At 32.5% G+C, this 24,588-nt stretch overlaps 1 protein-coding gene across 3 annotated transcripts in view; it reads right to left on the bottom strand.

The window, feature by feature from the left end:
• LOC145292293 (TNF receptor-associated factor 4-like) overlaps positions 1-24,588 on the bottom strand; it is a 188,387-nt gene that overhangs the window by 13,149 nt on the left and 150,650 nt on the right. For all 3 annotated transcript variants that reach the window (XM_080138621.1, XM_080138625.1, XM_080138628.1), the window contains one exon: positions 7,705-7,756. In XM_080138621.1, the coding sequence (XP_079994747.1) occupies positions 7,705-7,756 (52 nt within the window). The remainder of the gene's footprint in view (positions 1-7,704; positions 7,757-24,588) is intronic.

Here is a 24,588-nt window from a genome sequence, read left to right as displayed (position 1 = left end):
AAAGCTTAACTGGCCCCAGCCCAGGTTTAAAAGCCATTTTCATTTTTACGCCAATTCCTATGATTCTTAACTTAATTTCCAACTCAATAAATTCGCTGTCCTCTTTGGTGTAATGCTTAGCAAGGATGACTGATTACCATACGCTTTCGAGTTCGAGCCCACCTCTCTCTATCTTTTTTTTTTTTTAATTTTTTTTATTTTGTCTTTGTGCCAATATCCTCCACCCAGGCAAAAGTTAATTACTAACTTTTTTTTTTCCGTTCTATTTCATCCTTCGCGTCATGCTTACTACCACTTTTTTTTTTTTTTGCTCAACGCACACCTCCAAACACCCGGGCAACACCGGGCACCCCCGCTAGTATTATCTAAAGTCTTGAGTTAATCGCTAACAGTAATCTCATGAAATAAAGAATTTACATGGATGAAGATTGGAGATACCAGGATTTTGTGAGTGATCTAATATGCACAGGTGCACAATTGCATTAAACACCGAGATCCTCAACTTTAGGTGATCACATAAACAGGTTGAATCATGTAAACAGCAAAACAAGCACATGTAAGATGAATGAGAACCTGCAAGTGTGATGTAGACCAAGTGTTTATAAAATATCGACCAAGATTTTTTATTTTGCATTGTCTTTTGTATTTGATCGACATTAATGCACAATATAAACAAATTAATAATTTGAATAACTTTTAGAAAGGAAAATACTGAAGGCATGAACTGGATGTAACCATTATCTGCCAACATTTCATTTTTCTATTGAATCACACTAACTTACAATTTGAACGGAAGGAAAAGTGGTAATTTTCTAATATGATTGCTTATTATTTAGAGTGAAATTGCTTTCAGCAGGGTTTCATTGCTCTCAAGAAACCTTTTTTTTTTTTACTGAAAACTATATTTTATTGAAAAAAAAAAAAAAAAAAAATTACAAACAGCAAATTACAGCTAGTTTAAAAAAAAAAAAAAAAATCCTTATTTCTGTTCACTCCCATCCAATACAAGGTCAGATTTTAATTTGGGCAATATATATATATATATATATATATATATACACTAGCATTTCAGCTAAAAAAAAAAAAAAAAAAAGTGGTGGTAGGAAGGCAGTGGTATTGCGAAGGAGGAAAAGAATGGAAAAAAAACGTGACATCTTTGCTGTTACGACCACTGCCAAACCGGAAGTGACGTAGGTTTTAATTAAGGCTATACAATCAAAAGAGGAGGATGACTTTCGAAAATATCGGCAAAAAAAGAAAAGTGCCCAGTTGAAGGTGAAGATATTAATGTTTTTAGCCAATTTTTCGATATTTGTCGTCTGAAAGGTAGAACTTCAAAACGATACTGATCTTGTAAAAATCCGTTGCCTCTGTCGAAAGTTTTAGGCAGACATGCAAAAATACATACATTTATATTGATAACTCAAATTTTCGACCCAAACCGATAAAAAAGCTTGCCCTATCTCTGAATACCCTTTATGTAAAATTTTAAATGTTTAGACAAGAAATTGTCTGAGTAATTTGGTAGAGACCGAAGCGGTCAATTTTTTTTTAACTTTGACCTCTATTATGACCCCTTAACATTTATTATTTTGGGCTCAAATCAAGTTATTAAGTTCGATCCATGTCCAAGGAACCTATATATAAAATTTCAAGTGTTTAGACCCAAAATTGGCAGCGGATTTTGGTAGAGTTCTCAAATGTCAAATCGTTGAACTTTGACTCCTTAACAGCCAAATTTTTGGCCGAAAATGAATTACAAAGATTTTCTTAAATCTCCATACCCTGCATATCAAATTTCGAGTCTGTAGACTGAAAATTGACAGTTATTGTGTAAGGAAATGTACACAGACAGACACTTTCACTTTTATAGATAAATAAATAGATATATGATGGACACTATACATACAACTTTGGTTTCATGTAACACTGGAAACTGAACTTATAAGTTTTTTTTATTTACTTGCCTCCCCATGAGAGCAAAGTTAGACACAAGGTCGGTTTTAGATGAGAGAAAAATCCAGCTTTCTATAAACTGGCATTCTGGATTAGGACAAAAATAAATATTGCCTTAGTCTAGAATGAGTTCATGAAAAAAAAAAAAATGTTGGACAGAAATGAACAGGGCTGATATAAATAAATCCTTTGAAGCGCATGGTCATACAACAGTTAACCACTTTTTATACACAGTCACACTATTGTTGTACTCTACAGTAAATTAAGAAAGGTGATAACTAAAAGTTTTTCCGATTTAAGGAAATGAAAAATAAACAAACAAAAAAAAAAAAAAATGGTTGATGAACACGTAAGGGAAAGGATTAGCAAATTGTAATAATCTTTAGATAATCAAAAGCAATGACAAACATCACTGTTTCAAAAGTATAAAAATTTTAAAAAGTAAAATTTGCAAATTGTCTCCTTTCATGATTTTTTTTTTTTTTTTTAATTACATTTTCACCCCAAACAAGGCACAGTGCCACTTTGATGTAGAGGGCTACTGTCAGGGACCTAAGTTGCAGGGATACTATGTAGGGATTTGAGCAACAAGATGTCCGTTTACATTATACTTGAACTTCTGCATGTCAGAACAGTAGGGAAAGCAGGAACCCAGAACGGAATTTCAAAGTCTAGCAGTTCTGGGGAAGAAACTGTTAGAGTAGAAGGCTTTCTGATATCTGGGGACCTCTACAATGTAGGGGTGAGATTTTTCTGCTTGTCGAGTTTGTCAGGGGTATTTATATCAAGAGGGTGCAAGGGTTTGTTATAATTTTTTTGCATGTTTCATCCATATTTCACAGACAATTACATAGACAACTTGCCATAACTTATTGTTTTCTATGTTATTTTATTTATTCATTTTTTTTTTTTTTTTTTATTCAATTTTCACCCCAAACAAGGCACAGTGCCACTTTGAAGCAGGGGGCTATTATTAGGGACTTAATTAGTGGGGTCATTATGAAGGGAGATAAGTAGAAAGATGTTTGTTAACATTACACTTGAACTTCTGCATATCATTGCAGTTGGGAAAGCAGAATCCCGGAAGGGAGTTCCAAAGACCTGCAGTTCTGGGGAAGAAACTATTGGAGTAAAAGGCTTTCTTGCACCTAGGGATCTCTACTGTAAAGGGATGAGACTTAGTAGCTTGTCGGGTTTGTCGGGGGTAGTTATGTCGGGGAGGTACAAGTGTTTGCAGTTCGTCAGAGCATTCACCATTAAAGTATTTGTAGAACAGGCAGAGGGATGCAACATCTCATCGATGGGACAGAGGCTGAAGCCTAGATGACAGTTCAGGACCTATCAGGTTGGCGACTCTCTTTTGAACCCTGTCCAGGAGCGAGAGACAAGCAGCAGATGCACCAGCCCAGATGTGACAACAGTACGCCATACATGGGCGAATGGTTGCCTTATAGAGGTATAGGATACTGTCAGGCGTAAGTAGTTTTCTAGCACGGTAGAAGGAGCCAACCTTCCTTGCAGCAGCCCTGGCAATGCTCTCAATGTATCTATTCCAGTTCATATTCCCTGTAAACGTTAGGCTGAGGAGTTTAAAAGAAGTACTTTCAGGCAATGTGTTCTTGGCCATTGCTATTGGTGGTAGAGAAGGTTTCTTGTAGTTATTGAAGGAAACAAGCTTAGTCTTAGCAGCATTGAATGTGACCGTCCATTTTTGTCCCCATTCCACTGCGGATTGGAGGTTATCCTCTAGAGTTTCTGCCATTTCCTTGGATATGTGTTCATTTATTTTCCCCTCATATCTGTTATAGAGAGTGGTGTCATCGGCAAATATACCCATCTCCGAAACAATTTTATCAGGGAGGTCATTTATGAATATCAGGAATAATAGAGGTCCAAGGATAGACCCCTGAGGTACTCCCGCATTTATGTCATATTGTTTGGATGTACGACCGTCGAGGACAACTTTGATTTTTCTATTACTTAAGAAGGATTTAATTACATTATGAATTCTTCCAGTGATTCCATATGATCTAATTTTCCTTAGAAGACCATTGTGCCATATCCTGTCAAAAGCCTTAGATATATTAAGGGCCACCGCTCTACCCTCCCCTGTTTTATCCAATGAACGGTATATATGTTCAGAAACTACAGTTAAGATATCTGCTGTTGAACGGGCTTGCCTGAATCCATATTGTTTGTCAGTCAGGAGTTTAGCAGCTGTTAGTTAATCAAGCCCTAGTCCAGCACCTAAGGACTCAAATATTTTGGCGAAAAGTGGGAGGAGGCTAATGGGGCGATAATTTAGTGGGTCAGTTCTTTCACCAGAATTCTTGAAGACTGGTACCACAGAGGCGGTTTTCCAGCAGTCGGGAAAATAAGATTCGTTGAGGCATTTATTGTAAAGTTTGGACAGAACTGGAGCAACCTCGGCAGAGCATTTTTTTAATAGCACAGCCGGGATGAGATCTGGTCCACATGCTTTTGAGGTGTCTAGGTTTTTTATAATAGCATGTACCTGAGAAGGGGTGATTTTCAAATCGTCTAGTATGGCGTCTGTTCACAGAGGAAAATCAGAGAGTGAGTGGTGTACCGAGTTCAGTGTGGAGTTTGAGGCAAACCGACTGGCAAGCAGATTAGCCTTGTCAGTTGCCGTGCAAGCAACCTCATGATTGTTTGATAGTGGGGGAATAGTTGACTGTCCATTATTTACTACGCTGTTGTAGATTTTCCAAAAATCCCGGGTTCCTAATTTCTGTGCTTCGATGCGTTTTCTGTTGGTTTCAGAGTAATCTGTCTTAGCTGTCTCTATCACTCTCTTACAATTATTTCTAGCTTCTATAAACTTCTGTTTATTTGAGCTGGACTTATGTCGGTTGAATCTGCGGAACGCATGCTGCCTTTGACAAATGGCAGCTGCACAAGCAGAAGTAAACCATTGGGGAGAGTGGGGCTTGCTATAGAATTGCCGTGCGGGAACATGTGCTTCAATAGCAGTTTTGAACCATTCAGTGGTCTCATTTGCACACTGTTCCGTTGGAAGAGTAAAGATATTTTGCCATGGGGCATCTCTGATGAGCTCCCTGATGGCTTCCCAATCAGCCTTTTTGTAATACCTCGTTGTTTTGAGTAGTGGGTCTTCAGTTTTAGGGCGAGAATTTAGGCTGATTTCTACCATTATCACAGCGTGATCAACATTCCTGAGTGGCTGTGGGCATTTGTTGTATAGTCATTGGTTACCGTTGTCAGAAAGAGATCTAGAAGTGAGGCATGTTGATCTTGCTGGTCTGGGAAACATGTCGGAAATGTAACCAACTGAGATAGGGAATGGGATATAGAGAAGCTATGTGTTGCGCTACCAGCTACGTCTGTGTGATTAGAGAATCCTAGCCAGTTACTGTGGTGGACATTGAAGTCACCAAATACATGTATTTGTGCGCTAGTATCGAGGGAGAGTGCTATATCTATGCTGTCTGAGACTTTGTTTATTAGGGTACAGTCTTGGTTTGAGGGAGAGCGGTAGAGAAAATACAAGTAGCTAATATTGTGTTGCATATTTAGTCTGAAGCACATAAAGGCCTGGTCCTCTGATTCTAGTTTTATTTCTCTAGTCAGGGGGAGGGTGTTATGAATATAGACTCCAAGCCCATGCATATGTCTGTCCGAGTCCTTACGGTAAAGTGGGAGATAACCAGGCATGTAAAAGTGGTTAGAGGGAATGGAGGAGTGAAGGTTAGTTTCACTTAATGCTAAGATATCCGGGGTGTTTACAAGGAGAAATGACTCAACATCATCTAAGTTAGTTCTAAGTCCACGGATATTAGTAAATGCAAGCCTCAAGGGAGGAGGCAGGTTGGTTTTCTTTGAGTTTGGTCCTGGTTTAAACGTAACTTTTGCTTGAGCTGTCATTTCATTTTATTTTATTTAAAAGTTTCAGTTAGGGTGAGTGAGTGAGGGGGTGCTGGACAAGTAGACCATCAGCTGTCCTCACCCACAGGATTGTGGCCTCAGGAAAGCCCACCGGGGATGAGTGCAGGGTCCCTTTCCATGCGCGACATGGCACTACAAACATCCCGATATTTTACAACTGTTGATGGAGCAGCCGCTCTAAGCGCTACCAAAGAGTTAGGGCGCCTGTACTATCAGTCGGAAACAGCAGCCAGGAACTGTCAATCCGGTACCCTCAATCCATTAGGCAAAGCCAGCCCAGTCCAACTGCACCGACATATATGGCACTGAAGCACACCAGTGTCCAGTTTAGGGGATGAGATGTGGCGGGAGCGTGGAAAAGCGGCGTTCATTGCCCTAGTCAGGAAACAAGGTCAACCACTGGGTGATTCAGACGAGTCCCTGTGATAGTACCTCTACGCCTGGCCGATAGGCAAAGAAGGAGTATGAAAGCCGGGCGATAAATAAAAACATAAGCAAAACTCATTTCACAATAAATATGCAATGATACATTAGGACAGGTCCAGGAAAGTCTGAAAAATGTCAATAGATTAAACCCTAGGATAGAAGATGCTTTGTTAGTACAGTTAGTGATTATTATGACAGTTGAACAAAAGTTTTGGAATCAGTTAGGTTTGAAGGACCCCAGAAATAAGCAAAATGAAAGGAAGAACTTCAGGTTGATACCAGTTGACTTTCAATGCATGAGGACATCTATAAACAAACAGATAATAAATTTGATTTGTTTGGTTTTTCGTCAAAAGGTCGATTTTAATATAGGGAAAAATTCATTTTAAGTAAAAAAAAAAAAAAAATGAAGGGGAAACAGGGAGATATATTAAATTCCAAGTAAACAAAAAAGTTCTGTTCGTTTTTAAAGGGAAAAAAAAAACACTTCACAGCATGTGTAATTTATATTTAGTCTTTGAAGTAATCGGCATCGGCATCTAGCACATTCTGCCAATGTGTCCCCAGCTGTTCACTCCCCTTCCAGTAGAACTTTGGGGTTTTGGACAAAATCAAGCCTGTGAGGGCTTGATGCAAGTATGCTTTATTAGTGAAGGATTTTCCACAAAAATGTTTTTTTTTTGTTTTTGTTTCTCAACTTCTGTACTGCTTCTATGATGCTACGATACATTTTAATGTGTAACCATTTAGGAGTGTGAAGTACTGAATGTAAAATCCAGTCCTAGTGGCCTTACAAGACGATATCAATCTGTAAATAAAATGAACAGAAAAGACAATCCTAGATCACTGTGATCTGTGTCAACTAGACACTGCCTGGCGACGACATCATTGAATTCAGACTTGATAACACTAATCAAGTGTGAAGTAATTTATGGATTATCATATCATCAACTTTTAGCAGCAAAAATTTTTTTAAAGAGTTAGAAATCATGAATTTTCTTTTTAATATACTAATGAGTGATCGTTTACCAAGGACAAAAGCCACCTGAGAATGAAGGCTGCTAGTTGGATGATGAACAATACTATGAAAAACTCAAAAAACGATTAATGAAATGGATAAAATTTGATTACTTAAGAGCACAGCTCAACATGTATTTGTTAACATTCAACTAAAAGATGAGTATGTTGTAGTTTGTAGGGAAGCATTAAGTAGCAATGTGTTCCATGGATGGAAACTGTTCATGGAAATTTTGTTTGGTTTTAGGTACAGAGTAAAAATTGGAACATTCTTTGCAATGGTGGTAAAATAACAGTTCTTGTCATGAATGTTTTATGGAAAGGAAGCAGAGATTGAAGCTCAGTCGAACACTTTTTAACAAAGTTTTGACGACTTACTTTTCCATAATCTAGTGTCTTGTCATCTTCAGGACACTTGAAAACACCAGCACTGAAAACAAAAAAGGAAACAATTCAATCCACTTATTTTTGTTTGATGAAAAAAAAAAAAAAAAAAAAAGAAAAGATTTTGATGGACAGCAAATTTTACAAAAGTAAAACAAAAATAAAAGAAATGTCAACAAAAATAAAAGAAATGTAAACAAAAAACAAAAACTCACTAAAGATACAAAATTAATTTGAGGTTGAATGCAAAATTGACAAAATTTCAATCTTAATATTTATTAAAACTTTTGTCAACCGTCACACATATTTTTTTATAAATGATTCGAGTTATACTTAGTTCAGCATATCATATGTCAGAGTTTGTTTTCTGAGTTTCTAAAGTGGTCACCCAACTATGTACTAAATATGTTAATCGTTGCTTAACTGTTGATCTACATCACCACCCCTCTGCATGTTCACATGCTCTCCTCTTTTTACATACGTTTTTCTTATTTTGTTTGTTTTTATTGGCGATAGGGCATCCTACCAGATGCTAGACATTCACCTGCTATTTCAGACACTCCAACCGAGAGATCTTTTTAAGATTCTATTCTAACCATCCTTTTAAGTGTAGTTGTTTGTATTTCTCTTGCACTTGGTTCACACAAAGTAGTTTTTGAAATTCTTTTTCATGAGTCTGATTGCTCATATCATTAAATACTTTTTTTTTTTTTTTTTTTTTTTTTTTTTAATTTTTAATTTTTTAGCTGGGGATATGTTTCTAGGATTTGCTGCTACATTCGATATTCAACTTTTTTTTTTACAAATGGTCCAGTAAAGATATTTACACATACGACTGTGCTGCATTGTATAGTAGCCATCCCCCAGCAAAACTTTATGTATATGTGTGTATATATGATGGCCCCACTATGACCAGGAGAGTCTTATAATGGCTGACCACGATTAAGGCTTGATGATCAATGCTTTTAAGTAAATGAGTGGACTCAGCAATGACAATAAGTGCAGATTTTGCCACACAAAGAGTGTGAGCTACCTGACAGCCAAGGTTCAGCTGGAGGATAACTACTATACAATGTGACACAATAGACGATCAGTAAAAAGTTGGACATATACCAGAGAGAACAGTTGGAAAGAAGTCACACAAGTCATCTACTATTTCTACAGCTACGTACCTAGAAAATGGAGCCATTAAACCTGACATAATGATATGGGACAAAAAATAAAAAGGAGCAGCCTTAGTAGGTTAGTGTCCCCAATGATGCTGAGCTAAGATGAAAAAGATAATGAAATACGAAGGTCTTGTGTACGACATGAAAAGAAACTGGAATCTTAGGAAAATCTCCATCATTCCAGCAATTATATAAGAAATTGGACTCATGAAAAAGAATTTTAAGAAATTACCTAGCAAATAAACCAGTTGAACAAAGTGTACGAGAGATCCAAGCAATTGCACTTAAGGGAGTGATTGGAGTTTTTTAAAAAATCTCTCGGTTGTAATGTATGAGATTGCAGGTCAAGCTGGGGATGGGGCATCCTCAGCTTGAACAAAATAAGAAAATTGAAAAAAATAAATAAAATTTAGAGAAGAATCTTTAAATTTAGTAGAACTATTAAAGCCTAATCTAGTATTGTGAGTCTAATCCTATTAAAAGACAGATGTGTATGCAGCCATTTTTATAAACAAAACTGTTTCTGAACAGGTGAGACTGTTTACATAATCTTAGATTAATCTCTTCTTTTTTTTTTAATCTTGTAAAGAAAACAGGACATTGTCTTCATTAATATTATTACAATGCATGGAAAATAACGATGTTAAACATTTTAAAATAATTTACTGAATAAATGTTGAATTAGTGTTTCCATAATGTTTTGGTTTTTTTTAAAGAAAACATTAAAATACAAACTAAAACAATCATATTGAATGCAGAGAAAATGGATTGGCAGATCAGTGGAACTCTAAAACATTAGTATGGATCAGTTGTTTCGATTTTCTCCAACATAAGTCAGAGAGTGGTAAAAGAGCAGGAGGAGGGAAGGTGGGGGGGGCGAACAACAACTTTGCAAAATTAATCAGACAATTGCTCTCATATTGAGTGTTGTCTGCACAACGTTTCGGTTGATGTAACCTTCGAACTTGGTCAGGTGTAAAAGTCGCCATATTTTGGTAGGAAAAAAGGAGGGTAAATCTGTACTCTAAGGTTTCATCGACCGAAATGTTGTACAGATAACACTTAAGATGAGAACAATTATCTGACGAATCTAAATACAAACGTTCAAAGCTCATCTCAAAAATTCAGAACTTTTTTTTTTTTAAGAAATTGAAAAAAAAAAAAAAAGAGAAATTATACTGATCGTTTACACTCGTATATTAGCAAATCCAAAGAAAATCTAATCCATATCAAAATATGAGCACCAAAATTTAATTCCTAAAATTGGCATCAAAACAACTCCTGCCTGCTCCAAAATATCAACATTTGAAATAAGACATTCAAAATTTCTTTAAATCTAAAATAAAATATTATTAAAAGGTAACTGATAAACAAGTGCATTTTCTTTTAGGGGAATTATGAGTATTTCAATATTAAAAAAAAGAAAAAGTTTATGTTCCAAAATTGTGAATGTACACGATATATAAGTTTCTACAATCATGAATATTATTTAAACATGCATAGGAATTACAATTATTTATTAATTATGATCAATTAAATAAAGTAAACTATTTTAATTAAAAATATATCTGAAATCATATAAACAAAAGATTTGTAGAAAAAAATCAAATAGGAATAAATAGGCAAAAAAAAAAAATTATAAATAAGAAACAACAAAAGGGGTTTTACCACAGAAAGCAAATCCAACAGCCAAGAGAGAGAAATGAAAAAAAAATGTGAAATATTGGAATTTGGATTAGAGAAGAAGGAAATGTTACAATTAAAAGAAAAAATTGTTCAGGGACGCCAAGCAAAAAGCAAATTAAAAAAAATGAAGGAGAGTATTAAAAAAAAAAAGAAGAAAAACTCAGGAATTAAAATTTTTTTTTCAAAAACTAAAAGATAAAAAAAAGTGTAAATAATAAAAAACAAACCCAAATACGATAAATATAGTAAATAAAGAAGGAAAACAACAACGATTACAATAACAACAACAACAATAATAATGATAATAATAATAATGATGACTCACCTTAAGTAAAAAAAAAAATATATATGTATATATATATAACGTGAAAGAAGAAGCAGTAAAATTTAACAGAAGCAAACTTGCCATAAATACTGGTTAACTTTAGGAGAATCCTAAAAAATGCTGCTCAGGAGTATTTCCAAACACCTTATGTTTCAGATTTTTTTAAAATGAAGATTGATTATTTGGAGACAACTATTGGTCGCTATTTTCACAAGAGCGTTTTTCAAACTCAGAAACTGAAATGGAATTTCAAACTGAACCCTTCATTTAATCCACAAGGTAAATTGTTCTAATCCTGTCAGTCATGACAGTAGAAGTGTTTAGTAATTTTTTTTTTTTTTTATTCTTATTTATTATTGCCTAATGTGAGGATTGAACATTCAATATACAGAAGATTGTCATTTAGAACTGATTGATACTCAATGCCTTTATCCGTTGAGCTAGGTATCCATGTGAATAATTCTAGTATAGCTTTGACAGCTTTAAATCTTGTTCTAGATATGAAGTATGACTACTAAGCGGGTGTGCATCCCGTCCACATAAGGGTGTAAAAATATAGAAAGGTGAGACCTGCTGCCCACTAAAGGTAAAGCTAGAAGAACATCAGAAAGCCATACCATGAGAAGATAATGAAACGTCAGGTATGGTTGACCACATATAAAGAAAAAGGGGAAACCATCTACCCTTGTGAGATTAAGTAAAAATTATAGACAGAACAGTGGAGACTTGCATCTGTTGGGTGACAATGGCCTCCGAGGTAAACCTAGTATAGAATTAAGAGAACTTCATTAATATATATTTCTTGTTTTATTATTTATTCCATAAAATTATGTCAATCGGATTCTCAAAATCAGACATGTTTGAACATATCTATTTGATTCTGAGTAGCCTATTTTTTGTTAGTTTTACCCACTAAGCTATTGGTAAGAATATATTTTATTTATTTTTCTGAAAATACTTATTCCAATTAAGATAAATTGTTCAGGTAGAGACATAGTTTTAAGATACCTGTGTCGATCAGCACAAAAATTAAACAACATTGTAATATTGAAATCCTCTTTTAAAATAGTATTTACAATATTAATCCATAATTTGCTATAAATAACAATATAAAAATACTTTACAAATTATGCTTTTTGTAAAAAAGAAGATACTGCCAAGTCTGCTGTAAATATTGTGGGCTCCCTTTACTGGACTATAAAACTTATATTTGCCAGTATTCTATATCTCTATAAAGCCCCATGCATGAAGTATTGTTGTCACATCTGGGCTGATGCACCAACCACTAGTCTGCCCCTCTTGGTCAAGATGCAAAAACGAGTCTAACTTAATGGGTCCTGCACTATCTACCAAATTCCAGCCTCTGTCCCATCACCACAGTGTTGAGTTTCTGTACTTGTTTTACAAGTACTTCCACAGCATTGCAGCAGATAGAGATATTTATTATCCGCAAATCTACACTTGCTTACTTTTGCAAATGGCTGCTAATTTTTATAGTAGAGATTAATAAAAGTGTGACCTTGCATTCTTTTAATTGAAAATATTGTTTCCACATTGAAACTAGATAAAACATTCATTCTAACTGCCGTGTGTGTTTTTTTAAATTACATACTACAAGCATAGATTCTGCTCATAAGATGCAAGTAGCCTTTTTCTTTTTTTTCTTTTAATCCATGACGCATATAACACAATCGCCATCTTGTTCTCTCAGAAATACAAAGGGACCACCTTTGCATTGTGTAATTATTTATATATTTTATTACTACTTTTCCCTTCTTTTGTTAGAATGGGAATATTTCTTACAGATAGACAGGAAATATATAAATGGGTTCATATTTATAGTTTACAGTTTACTGATGGAAATCAAGTTATAAAAAAAAAAAATTCACACATTTCCTTATTTGTTTATTAAGTAGACTGAGCACACACTTCATAAATACACCTTCACTTAATTTGTTTTATTCTATTTTCATATGCTCCAATGAATATACTGTTCTTGTATATCCTCAACGTAAATACTCTCTCTCAACTCACCAGCAGCAAAATTCCACTCCTTTAATGCAGTGATCTGCCTTTATACTTTAATACTTTCTTTCGTTTGAATGCATGTAGTTGAAATTTCGTCACTGCTCTCTCACTGGACCAACATTCAGAAATGAAAATGTAATGTGAACAAATATCTTGTTGCACAACTACCCACTTAAGATACCCCTATAAATTTGGTTCCCAATCAGAGTAGTTTGGGATGAATTAAAATAAAAAAGATATCAAAAAGAGATGGTATTCTTTTGATTTCTTCCTTTCGCAAAAGAAACAGTAAGTCCATATTTACTGATTTGTATTTGTGATTGTCTTAGAAAAATAGATATAGAAAAAAAAACTCTACAAGACTTTTGTTCATTTGTCTATTTTTGTTCCTACGTCACATCACTTCAACATACAGTTTCCTGCATTGCTATAGTCTTCTTATACTCTTACATATTAAAAATAACATTTTTTTTAAACGATTACTACCAGTATTACTTATATCGATAGTAATAGTCATATATCTACTTATATAAACGTCTATTTACTAACGTCTAAGTTGTTCTGAAAGCATTTGACAAATTTAAGTGTTTCTTGAAAACGAATCAGACATTGAAATTAAGTTTTATCTTCTTTGCACAATAAATAAAATTATAGAATTAATTGGGAGGTTATTATGCGTTTTGTTTTAAACAATAAATATGTCGGTCATTATAGACAATTATAAAACTTCCAGACAACGCCGGACAAGTAAAGCTTGTTAATGATATACTTTTCAACCTATACGCATTTCTAAATCTAAATTATAAGGTTGAACGAAATGAAAAATAAATACGTAAAAAAAAAAAAAAAAAAAAAAAAAAATTCATTAATCTGGATAATATTTTAGCTATTTATTTTTTTTATTTCTTTGGTATACATCTATAAAAACCTATTCTGCGGTATGCATTTATAAAAAAAAAACTTATCTATGAACTGGGACTGACACTAATGATAACCAGCTGAATTGACCAGGTGATCCAAGAAAGATGGGGCGGTTTGCTTAAGTTAAATAAATTTAAAAAAATAAATAAAAATATGGCACATATAGTAAATTCAAATCATGCAAATAGTTTAATGAAAGCATAGAAAAAAAGATATAAAAAGAAAAAATCTATTCGAGAAGGCTTTTCCTATAAATGTACCCAACAAACATGCACACACAATGTCAACCGGATTCAACAATATATAACATTAACGATCACAATGCTTCAATTATTGAGGACAACTCATATTTTTACATCATTAATTTCCAACACCCAAATCAGCATTCTTAACATATTTAAATACGCATGCAAATAAATATGCTGAAAAAAACAAAATTGAAAAAAAAAAAACTAAAATAAATACTGAATTTTAAAACGTTTATCATAATCTATCTTTTCATACTCCAGTATTTAACTATTTTGCTTAATTAGTTCAGTAAGGGATTATCTATTAGTTTATAGTTTTAAAACCGTACAGCATAACAATCAAACCATAGGCTCTAATTGGTATAACTTGCAGCAAAATCTTACTCCTTCACTGTAGAGGTTTCTAAATGCTAGATGATTTTTTTTTACTTCTGACTACTTGCTTTTAGAATGTCCTTGCTCCTTGACTGTACAAACATGTAGAAATTGAAATGTAATATGAACAACTATCTTGCTGCAAACTTATAAATCTATCACAAGTTAGACACCCAACAAAGTTGCACACTTATAAATCTATCACAGTGGCGATATGCCTTGTTTGAGAATGAACAAAAGTAATATATACGTTACTAGGTATACCTATCCGACGTTGCCTGGGATGCAATCAAGTCATTTTAGTTTTTATTTGTTTGCATATTTTAAAATTTACACAAAAAAAAACAAACATGAATTATCCCGCTTGCTGATTTTTATGGGGATTGTTTAGGGGAGTATTTAAAATGTTACATTATTACCAATTATCTGTGCCAGACTAATTTGTTAAAAAGTAAATTGAAGCACTGTACGTTGTCTTGCTAATAACATGGTATAACAATAACAAGTGAAAATTGGCTAATCAGAAGCTAAGTTTAATTTGTCAGCTCAAATGTATTTAGGTATGACTTTGAAAATTCAACAAAATAATTTTATATGTTGGATATATATATATAGCTGTAAACAATGTGCTTTTGTAGACAGATTTATAAAATGAGATGTTAGTATCAATATATTCTTGTTAGTAAAAAGTTTAAATAAGAAATCATAAATCATGCTATACATATTGAACCATCATCACTTTAACGTCTGTTCTACATGTTGACATGTAATGGACGGTTTTTAGAAATTGACTTTCAAGGTATCCAGTCTTAGACCAGGTTTATATTTATCCATCTTTTTCAAGCCCATCCTTATCATTTTCTCCCATGTTTTTCTTGGTCTTCTCCTGCTAATTGACCCTGCTACCTCAACTGTTCTACATCTACTAATCCAATAATGTTGATATTTTCATCTGTGTTAGTAGATTTGGGAAATGTGCATCTTCAAGTTACATATTAGTAACAATGTTATCAATTAATGTTACACGTTAGTAAGAATTTTAGCAATTAATGTTACACGTTAGTAACAATGTTAGCAATTAATGTTACACGTTAGTAACAATGTTAGCAATTGATGTTGCACGTTAGTAACAATGTTAGCAATTGATGTTGCATGTTAGTAACAATGTTAGCAATTAATGTTAGTAAAAATGTTAGTAATTAATGTTACTAACATGTAACATAACCATCAATGCATCATGTTAATGAAATAATCGTTGGTCACAATTTTAATGTTAGAAGTGAGTAACAATGTTAATAATAGATACTATGCATTAGTAACATTGTTAGATTTTATTCGTTAGTATGAATTTTAGTAATGTTTGTTACCGAATCAACGTTTGTGATGCATTTTGCTGGTTAGTAAATATAATTATACATTTTCATGGTTAGTAAATATTATAATTATACATTTTCATGGTTAGTAAATATTATAATTATACATTTTCATGGTTAGTAAATATTATAATTATACATTTTCATGGTTAGTAAATATAATTATACATTTTCATGGTTAGTAAATATTATAATTATACATTTTCATGGTTAGTAAATATAATTATACATTTTCATGGTTAGTAAATATAATTATACATTTTCATGGTTAGTAAATATTATAATTATACATTTTCATGGTTAGTAAATATTATAATTATACATTTTCATGGTTAGTAAATATAATTATACATTTTCATGGTTAGTAAATATTATACATTTTCATGGTTAGTAAATATTATAATTATACAGGTTAATGATAAGTTACAATGTTAGTGATTGATGGCACAAAGTAGTAATTGCATCAGACGTTTTTGATACATTTTGAAGCTAATTAGTTATTACTATGGCTATGACAACAGCATATTCTTTTCATTGTTTTGACTCTCGAGTGTCTATCCGTTGATATCTTATATGCTTTTATATAGAGTGATGTGGTTCTCGATTGATTAACTATCTAACCGTGTCGGATATATACTTGAGAGTCAAAACAATGAAAAGAATATGCTGTTGTCATAGACCTAGTTATAACACAGTAGTAATAATGGTAGGTATTTGTCACGTATATTAGTAATAATATTTACTAGTGACAAAGTGATTTTTTACTTTAATTAGTTCTGCATGTGTACGATTATTTATATCGTTAGTCATTGATAACGATTAAAAGCAATGTCAATTTCGTGTATTAATAGTTACTAGTAGCAACATTACTTATATGTTATTCAATGATTTTTTTATAGAAATTAATACTGACATACTGTTTCATTTATATCGTTAATATTCAAGTTTTTTTGTTACAGGTTAGTAACAATGTTAATCATTCATGTTAATGGTTAGAATATATGTTTCCTATACATTTTAATGGTTAGTAATATAATAATTATGATAATGATGATGTTGCAGCTCTGTTCCTTTATTATAAAAAATTAGAGTGATCTCCCTTGCTGTTATTGGTTACAATGTTAATTCATTATTTTAAATGATTAGTAGCAATGTCTGTAATGTCATTGGTTAGTAATGAATAGTGATATACTATTTGTTTTAAATCATTAGTAACAATATATACAGCATAATTACATTGACACACCGGTTCCCGTCAGATCACCGAAGTTAAGCAACGTTGCCTGGTCATTACTAAAATGGGTGACCAATTTGGGAAGTCCAGGTGCTGTATGTAGGAGGACGTCGACACCTCCCTGCAAAAAGTTGCAAAAACCTAACGTCGTCATCTCCCCTAACGGGGATATACATGCGATTGGGGACCGCTTGTAAATTTCATACTCCCATGAAACTATCTCCTTTGGAAGAAGCCGGTTAAACCCTGAATAGGGTTGGTGTTGACTGCACACACACACAAGTAACAATGTTTATGATGTTACAGGTTAGTAAGTATATTATTCCTTCATGTAAATAGTAACAGTGCCATTGGTGTTAATAGCAATAATAATAGAGATTACTGTTACAGATTTATAATTGTTATATATTCATTTTTAATTGTTAGTAATATTACTCATCAGTGTCAATAGTAACAATGATTAATAATTCTGTTAGACATTTGTTATACATATTAGTAATAATGTTAGTTATATATGATATTTATGTTGTTTACTCTTATTAGCTACATTGATCTTGAAGCTAATTAGTTATTAATGTTTTTAGTTAGTAACAATGTTAGTCATACATAATAATTATTAATAATGTAATTTAGAAATTAAATAGTTAATAATATTTTATTTCAAATCAATAATAATATCAAACTATTTCACTGAAATAGAACAAATTTTTATGCCAAAGGTTAGTAACAATGTTAGCCATTTGCATCAAGGGTTAGTAAAAATGTTAATGGTTAATGCAGTTTCTTAGTTTCAAGGTTAGTTATTGGTGGTCACCAGTTACTGATGTTTTGGTTAGTAATAATGTTAGTTTTTCGTGGTAATGATTAGTAACAATGTTAGTTATCCAAAATCCATTATTTGTAGGAATGGTTAGTAAAAATGTTCTTAATTCATGATGATAGTAATTGATATTTACGATTAATTAGCCATTCTTAAAATTAATTACTAATGCTTCTAGTTAATAAAAATGTTAGTTATTCATGATAATAGTCAGTAACAATGTGAGTAACAATGTTAGTTATGTTAATGGTTAGTAACAATCTTATGTTAACCGCTAGTAACAATGCTAGTTATGTTAGCATTTAGTAACAATGTTATGTTAACCGTTAGTAACAATGTTAGTTATGTTAGCATTTAGTAACAATGTTAGTTATGTTAGTGGTTAGCAACAATGTTAGTTATTCATGATAATTGTGAGTAACAATGTTAGTTATCGTAATAGTAACAACATTAGTTATGTTAACAGTTAGTAACAACGTTATGTTAATGGTTAGTAACAATATAATGTTAATGGTTAGTAACAATGTTAGTTATTTATGATCATTGTCACTAGCAATGTTAGATATGTTAGCGGTTAGTAACAATGTTATGGTTATGGTTAGTAACAATGTTAGTTATTCATCTTAACTGTTAGTAACGATGTTATTCACGATAATTGTCAGTAACAATGTTAGTTATGTTAGCAGTGAGCAACAATGTTAGTTATGTTAACAGTTAGTAACTATGTTAGTCATTCATGGTTGTGGTTAGTAATAATGTTATTTATGGTAATGATTGGCAAAAATATTAGTAATTAATGATAATGGTTAGTAATAATGTTAGTTATTAATGATAATTAGTTAAGTATAGTGAATATAAAAATGTAAATTATTAATAATAATAATAGTAACAATGTTAGTTATGTTAACAGTTAGTAACAATGTTAGTTATGTTAGCAGTTAGTAACAATGTTTGTTATTTATGCTAACGGTTAATAATATTGCTAATCATGTATGTTAATGTTAGTAACAATGTTAGTCATTCATGGTCATCAATATTTATGGTTAGTAAAAATATTAGTTTTTGTAATGTTATTTATTCATGGTAAGAGTTAATGTTAGTTATTAATAAAAATGTTTCATATAATGTTAGTTGTGGTTAGTAACAATGTTAGTTATTCATGGTAATGGTTAGTAACAATGTTAGTTATTCATGGTAATGGTTAGTAACAATGTTAGTTATTCATGGTAATGCTTAGTAACAATGTTAGTTATTCATGGTAATGCTTAGTAACAATGTTAGTTATTCATGGTAATGCTTAGTAACAATGTTAGTTATTCATGGTAATGCTTAGTAACAATGTTAGTTATTCATGGTAATGCTTAGTAACAATGTTAGTTATTCATGGTAATGCTTAGTAACAATGTTAGTTATTCATGGTAATGCTTAGTAACAATGTTAGTTATTCATGGTAATGCTTAGTAACAATGTTAGTTATTCATGGTAATGCTTAGTAACAATGTTAGTTATTCATGGTAATGCTTAGTAACAATGTTAGTTATTCATGGTAATGCTTAGTAACAATGTTAGTTATTCATGGTAGTGGTTAGTAACAATGTTAGTTATTCATGGTAATGGTTAGTAACAATGTTAGTTATTCATGGTAGTAGTTAGTAACAATGTTAGTTATTCATGGTAGTAGTTAGTAACAATGTTAGTTATTCATGGTAGTAGTTAGTAACAATATTAGTTATTCATGGTAGTAGTTAGTAACAATGTTAGTTATTCATGTTAGTGGTTAGTAACAATGTTAGTTATTCATGGTTGTGGTTAGTAACAATGTTAGTTATTCATGGTAGTGGTTAGTAACAATGTTAGTTATTCATGGTAGGAGTTAGTAACAATGTTAGTTATTCATGGTCATAAATATTTATGGTTAGTAACAATGTTAGTTTTTGTAATGTTATTTATTCATGGTAAGAGTTAATGTTAGTTATTAATAAAAATGTTTCATATAATGTTAGTTGTGGTTAGTAACAATGTTAGTTATTCATGGTAATGGTTAGTAATAATGTTAGTTATTCATGGTAGTAGTTAGTAACAATGTTAGTTATTCATGGTAGTAGTTAGTAACAATGTTAGTTATTCATGGTAGTAGTTAGTAACAATGTTACTTATTCATGGTAGTAGTTAGTAACAATGTTAGTTATTCATGGTAGTAGTTAGTAACAATGTTAGTTATTCATGGTAGGAGTTAGTAACAATGTTAGTTATTCATGGTAGTAGTTAGTAACAATGTTAGTTATTCCTAGTAGTAGTTAGTAACAATGTTAGTTATTCATGGTAGTGGTTAGTAACAATGTTAGTTATTCATGGTAGTGGTTAGTAACAACGTTAGTTATTCATGGTAGTGGTTAGTAATGATGTTATTTATTCATGGTTGTGGTTAGTAATAATGTTATTTATTCATGGTAGTGGTTACTAACAATGTTAGTTATTCATGGTAGTAGTTAGTAACAATTTTAGTTATTCATGGTAGTAGTTAGTAACAATGTAATAGTGTTAGTTATCAATGATAATAGTTGGTGACAATATTAGTTACTCATGATAATAGTAATAATACGAGTTATTCATGATAATGGTTAATAACAATGTTAGTTAATAATAAAAATGGTTAGTAACAATGTTATTGATTTACGGTAATCGTTAGTAACAATGTGAGTTCTTCATAAAAATTATTAGTAGTAATATTAGTATTTTATGGTAACAATGATTGTTATAAACGTAAATTCGTAGTAACTATGTTAGTTATTTATGGTCATCCGTTATTGATGCTTTTGGTTAGCACCAATGTTAGTTATTAATGATAATGGTTATTAACAATGTTAGTAATCCATGGTAATGATTTGTAACAATTTGAGTTATGGCAATGGGTAGTAACAATGTTACTCATTTATAATAATCATTAGTAGAAATATTAATTACTAATGGTAATGTTTAGTAAGTATTAATTAATCATAGAAATGATATGCAAGTTATTCATAATAATGATTAATAGCAATGTTACTTAATAATAATAGTAAAGAAAACCGCTATTTATTCACAGTAAATTGTTAGTAAATAGTTAATGTCAGTGGTTAGTAATAATGTAAATTATTCATAATATTGATAACTAACAATATCAGTTTTTCATGATAATGGTTATTAATAATATTAGTTATTGGAGTGGTTAGTAATGATGTAACTTATTGAATCTGATGATTAGTCACAAAATTAGTCATTAATGACAGTATTTAGTAACAGTGTTACTTATTAATGGTATTGGTTAGTAGCAACGTTACTTATTTAAGATAACGGTTAGCAGAATGTAAGTTGTTTATGGTCATTAGTTACTGATGATTTGGTTTAATAACAGTGTCAATGTTTCATAGTAATGATTGCTAGTTATGTTACGTATTCATGCTAATGATTAGGAGCAATGGTAGAGTCATGGTAATTAGTTATTGTTCTTTCTATTGTTAGTAAAAATATTAGTTATTACTGGTAATAATAACAATGTTATTTATAATAATAATAAAAAATGTAAGTAATGTATAATAGCTGTTAGTAGCAATGTCAATTATTAATGGTAATAATAAGTAGTACTGTTACTTAGTTCTGGTAATGGTTAGCAAAATGTTAGTTATTAAGGGTAAATAACAAAGAAAACTTATTCACAGAAGATTTTTTTCGTAAAAATGTTAGTTATTAATACATATGGTTAGTTATTCATGGTGGTGGTTAATAATTATGTTAAGTATTCATGGTAATGATTAGTAAAAGTTTTAGTTACTAATGGTAATTAGTAATGTATTATTAATGATAATGGTTAGTCACATTGTAAGTTATACACAGTAATGATAATTCAAAGTATTAGGTATTAATTGTAATGGTTAATAAAAGTGTTAGGTATTAATTGTAATGGTTAATACCAGTATTAGACATCCACGGTCATTTTTAAGAACATTGTTAATTCTTAATTATAATAGTAACAATATTAGCTATCAATGGTTACGGTTGGTAACAATGTTTATTCATCAATGGTTATGGTTAGTAACAGTGTAAGTTATCAAATCTAAGGATTAGTCACAATGTTAGTTAATAATGACAGCGTTACTTAATAATATTGGTTAGTAACAATGTTAGTTATTTAGGATTATGGTTAGCAGAATGTTAGTTGTTTATCGTCATTAGTTACTGATGTTTTTGTTTAATAACAATGTTAAATTTTCATAGTAATGGTTACTAGCTATGTTAAGTATTCTTGGTTATGCTTAGTAGCAATGGTAGTGAGTAACAGTAATTAGTTATTGTTCTTTCTTTTGTTAGTAACAATATTTTTTTTTTATTTTTATTTTTTTTATTACATTTTCACCCCAAACAAGGCACATTGCCACTTTAATGTAGGGGGCTACTATCAGGGGAAACATCTACTGGGGTACTATGTAGGGATTAGGGCAGCAAGATGTTGGTTCACGTTGCACTTGAACTTATGCATGTCAGTACAGTTGGGGAAGCAGTGACCTGGAATGGAATTCCAAAGTCTAGCAGTTCTGGGGAAGAAACTACTGGAGTAGAAAGATCTTTTACATCTAAGGATCTCTACAGTGTGGGGGTGGGATTTTGTAGCTTGTCGGGTCTGTCGAGGGTGTTCACGTCGTGGGGGCACAAGTGCTTGCAGTTCTTCAGAGCATTCACCATTATAATACTTGTAGAACAGGCAGAGGGATGCAACGTTTCGACGATGGGACAGAGGCTGAAGTTTTGATGCCAGTTTAGGGCCTATCAGATTTGCGACTCTCTTTTGAACCCTGTCAAGGAGCGAGAGACTAGTAGCCGATGCACCGGCCCAAATATGACAGCAATACTCCATACATGGGCGAATAGTGGCCTTATAGAGGTACAGGATACTTTCGGGTGTTAGAAGTTTTCTAGCACGGTAGAGAGAGCCCACCTTCCTCGCAGCGGCCCTGGCAATGCCCTCGATGTAATTGTTCCAGCTCATGTTTCCTGTGAATGTTAGGCCAAGGAGCTTGAAAGACGTACTCTCAGCTAAAGAGTTGTTGGCCATTGCTATAGGTGGTAGAGAAGGTTTCTTGTAATTATTGAATGAAACCAGTTTTGTCTTGGTGGCATTAAACGCTACCATCCATTTTTGTCCCCATTCCACTACTGATTTGAGGTCATCCTCTAGTGTTTCTGCCATTACTTTACATATATGTTCATTTGTTTTCCTGTCGTGCCTGCTATAGAGTGTGGTGTCATCAGCATATATACCCATCTCAGAGGCAATTTTGTCGGGGAGGTCATTTATGAATATCAGGAACAGCAGAGGACCAAGGATAGATGCCTGGGGCACTCCCGCATTTATATTATATTGTTTAGACGTACGACCGTCGAGGACAACCTGGATTTTTCTCTTATCTAAGAAGGATTTAATTATGTTAAGTATTCTACCAGTGATACCGTAAGATCTAATCTTCCTGAGGAGACCCTCATGCCATACCCTGTCAAAAGCCTTAGATATATCTAGAGCTACCGCTCTGCCCTCTCCCGCTTTGTCCAGTGAATGGTATATGCGTTCAGAGATTACAGTGAGGATGTCTGCCGTGGAACGGGCTTGTCTAAATCCATATTGATGGTCGGTCAGAAGTTTAGCATCTGTAAGGTGCTGGACTAGAGCATGGTTAATTAAGGTCTCAAATATTTTGGCGAAAAGTGGGAGGAGGCTAATAGGGCGATAATTTAATGGGTCAGTTCTTTCGCCAGAATTCTTGAATACTGGTACCACAGAAGCAGTTTTCCAACAGCTCGGAAAGCAAGATTCATTAAGGCATTTGTTGTAGAGTTTGGAGAGAACTGGAGCTACTTCGGCTGAGCACTTTTTTAATAGCACAGCTGGGATGAGGTCGGGTCCACATGCTTTGGAAGTGTCAAGGTTTTTTATGATAGCATGCACCTGAGCAGGGGTGATTTCCAGATCGTCTAGCGTGGCGTCTGTCCGCATAGGAAAGTCAGGTAGGGGGTGGTTTAGAATGTCCAGTGTAGAGTTGGAGGCAAACCAACTGGCAAGCATGTTAGCCTTCTCGGTTGCTGAGCAAAGAACCTCGTGATTGTTGGTTAGTGGGGGAATTGTTGATTGCCCATTATTTACTACACTGTTGTAGATTTTCCAGAAGTAGTGGTAATAGTAACAATGTTATTTATAATAATAAAAACAATGTTAGTAATATTTAATAAGTGTTAGTAGCAATGTTAATAAATTATACAAATAAGTAGAACTGTTACTTATTTCTGGTCATGGTTAGTAAAATGTTAGTTGTTAAGACCAAATAGAAAAGAAAACTTAATCACAGTAGATTTTTTATAAAAATGTTAGTTATTAAGGATAACGGTTAGTAACAATGTAAGTTATTCGTGAATATGGTTAGTAACAGTGGTAGTTATTAATGGTAATGGTTAAGAAAAGTGTTAGCCATTCATAATAATAGTTAGTAACAATGTTAGGTATTCATAGAATGATTAATAAGATTGTTAGGTATTAATTGCAATGGTTAGTAACAGAGTATAAGAAACAATGTAAGTTATCAATAACTGGTTAGTAACAATTTTATCAACGATTATGGTGAGTAATAGTGTTATCAATGGTTATGGTTGGTAACAATGTAAGTTATCAATGGT

Source organism: Euprymna scolopes, chromosome 2, assembly GCF_053919585.1.
Source record: "Euprymna scolopes isolate OS-2025 chromosome 2, ASM5391958v1, whole genome shotgun sequence".
Taxonomy (NCBI): domain Eukaryota; kingdom Metazoa; phylum Mollusca; class Cephalopoda; order Sepiida; family Sepiolidae; genus Euprymna; species Euprymna scolopes.
Note: the sequence above shows the minus strand (reverse complement) of the source record. Positions and strands in the feature narration are given on the sequence as shown.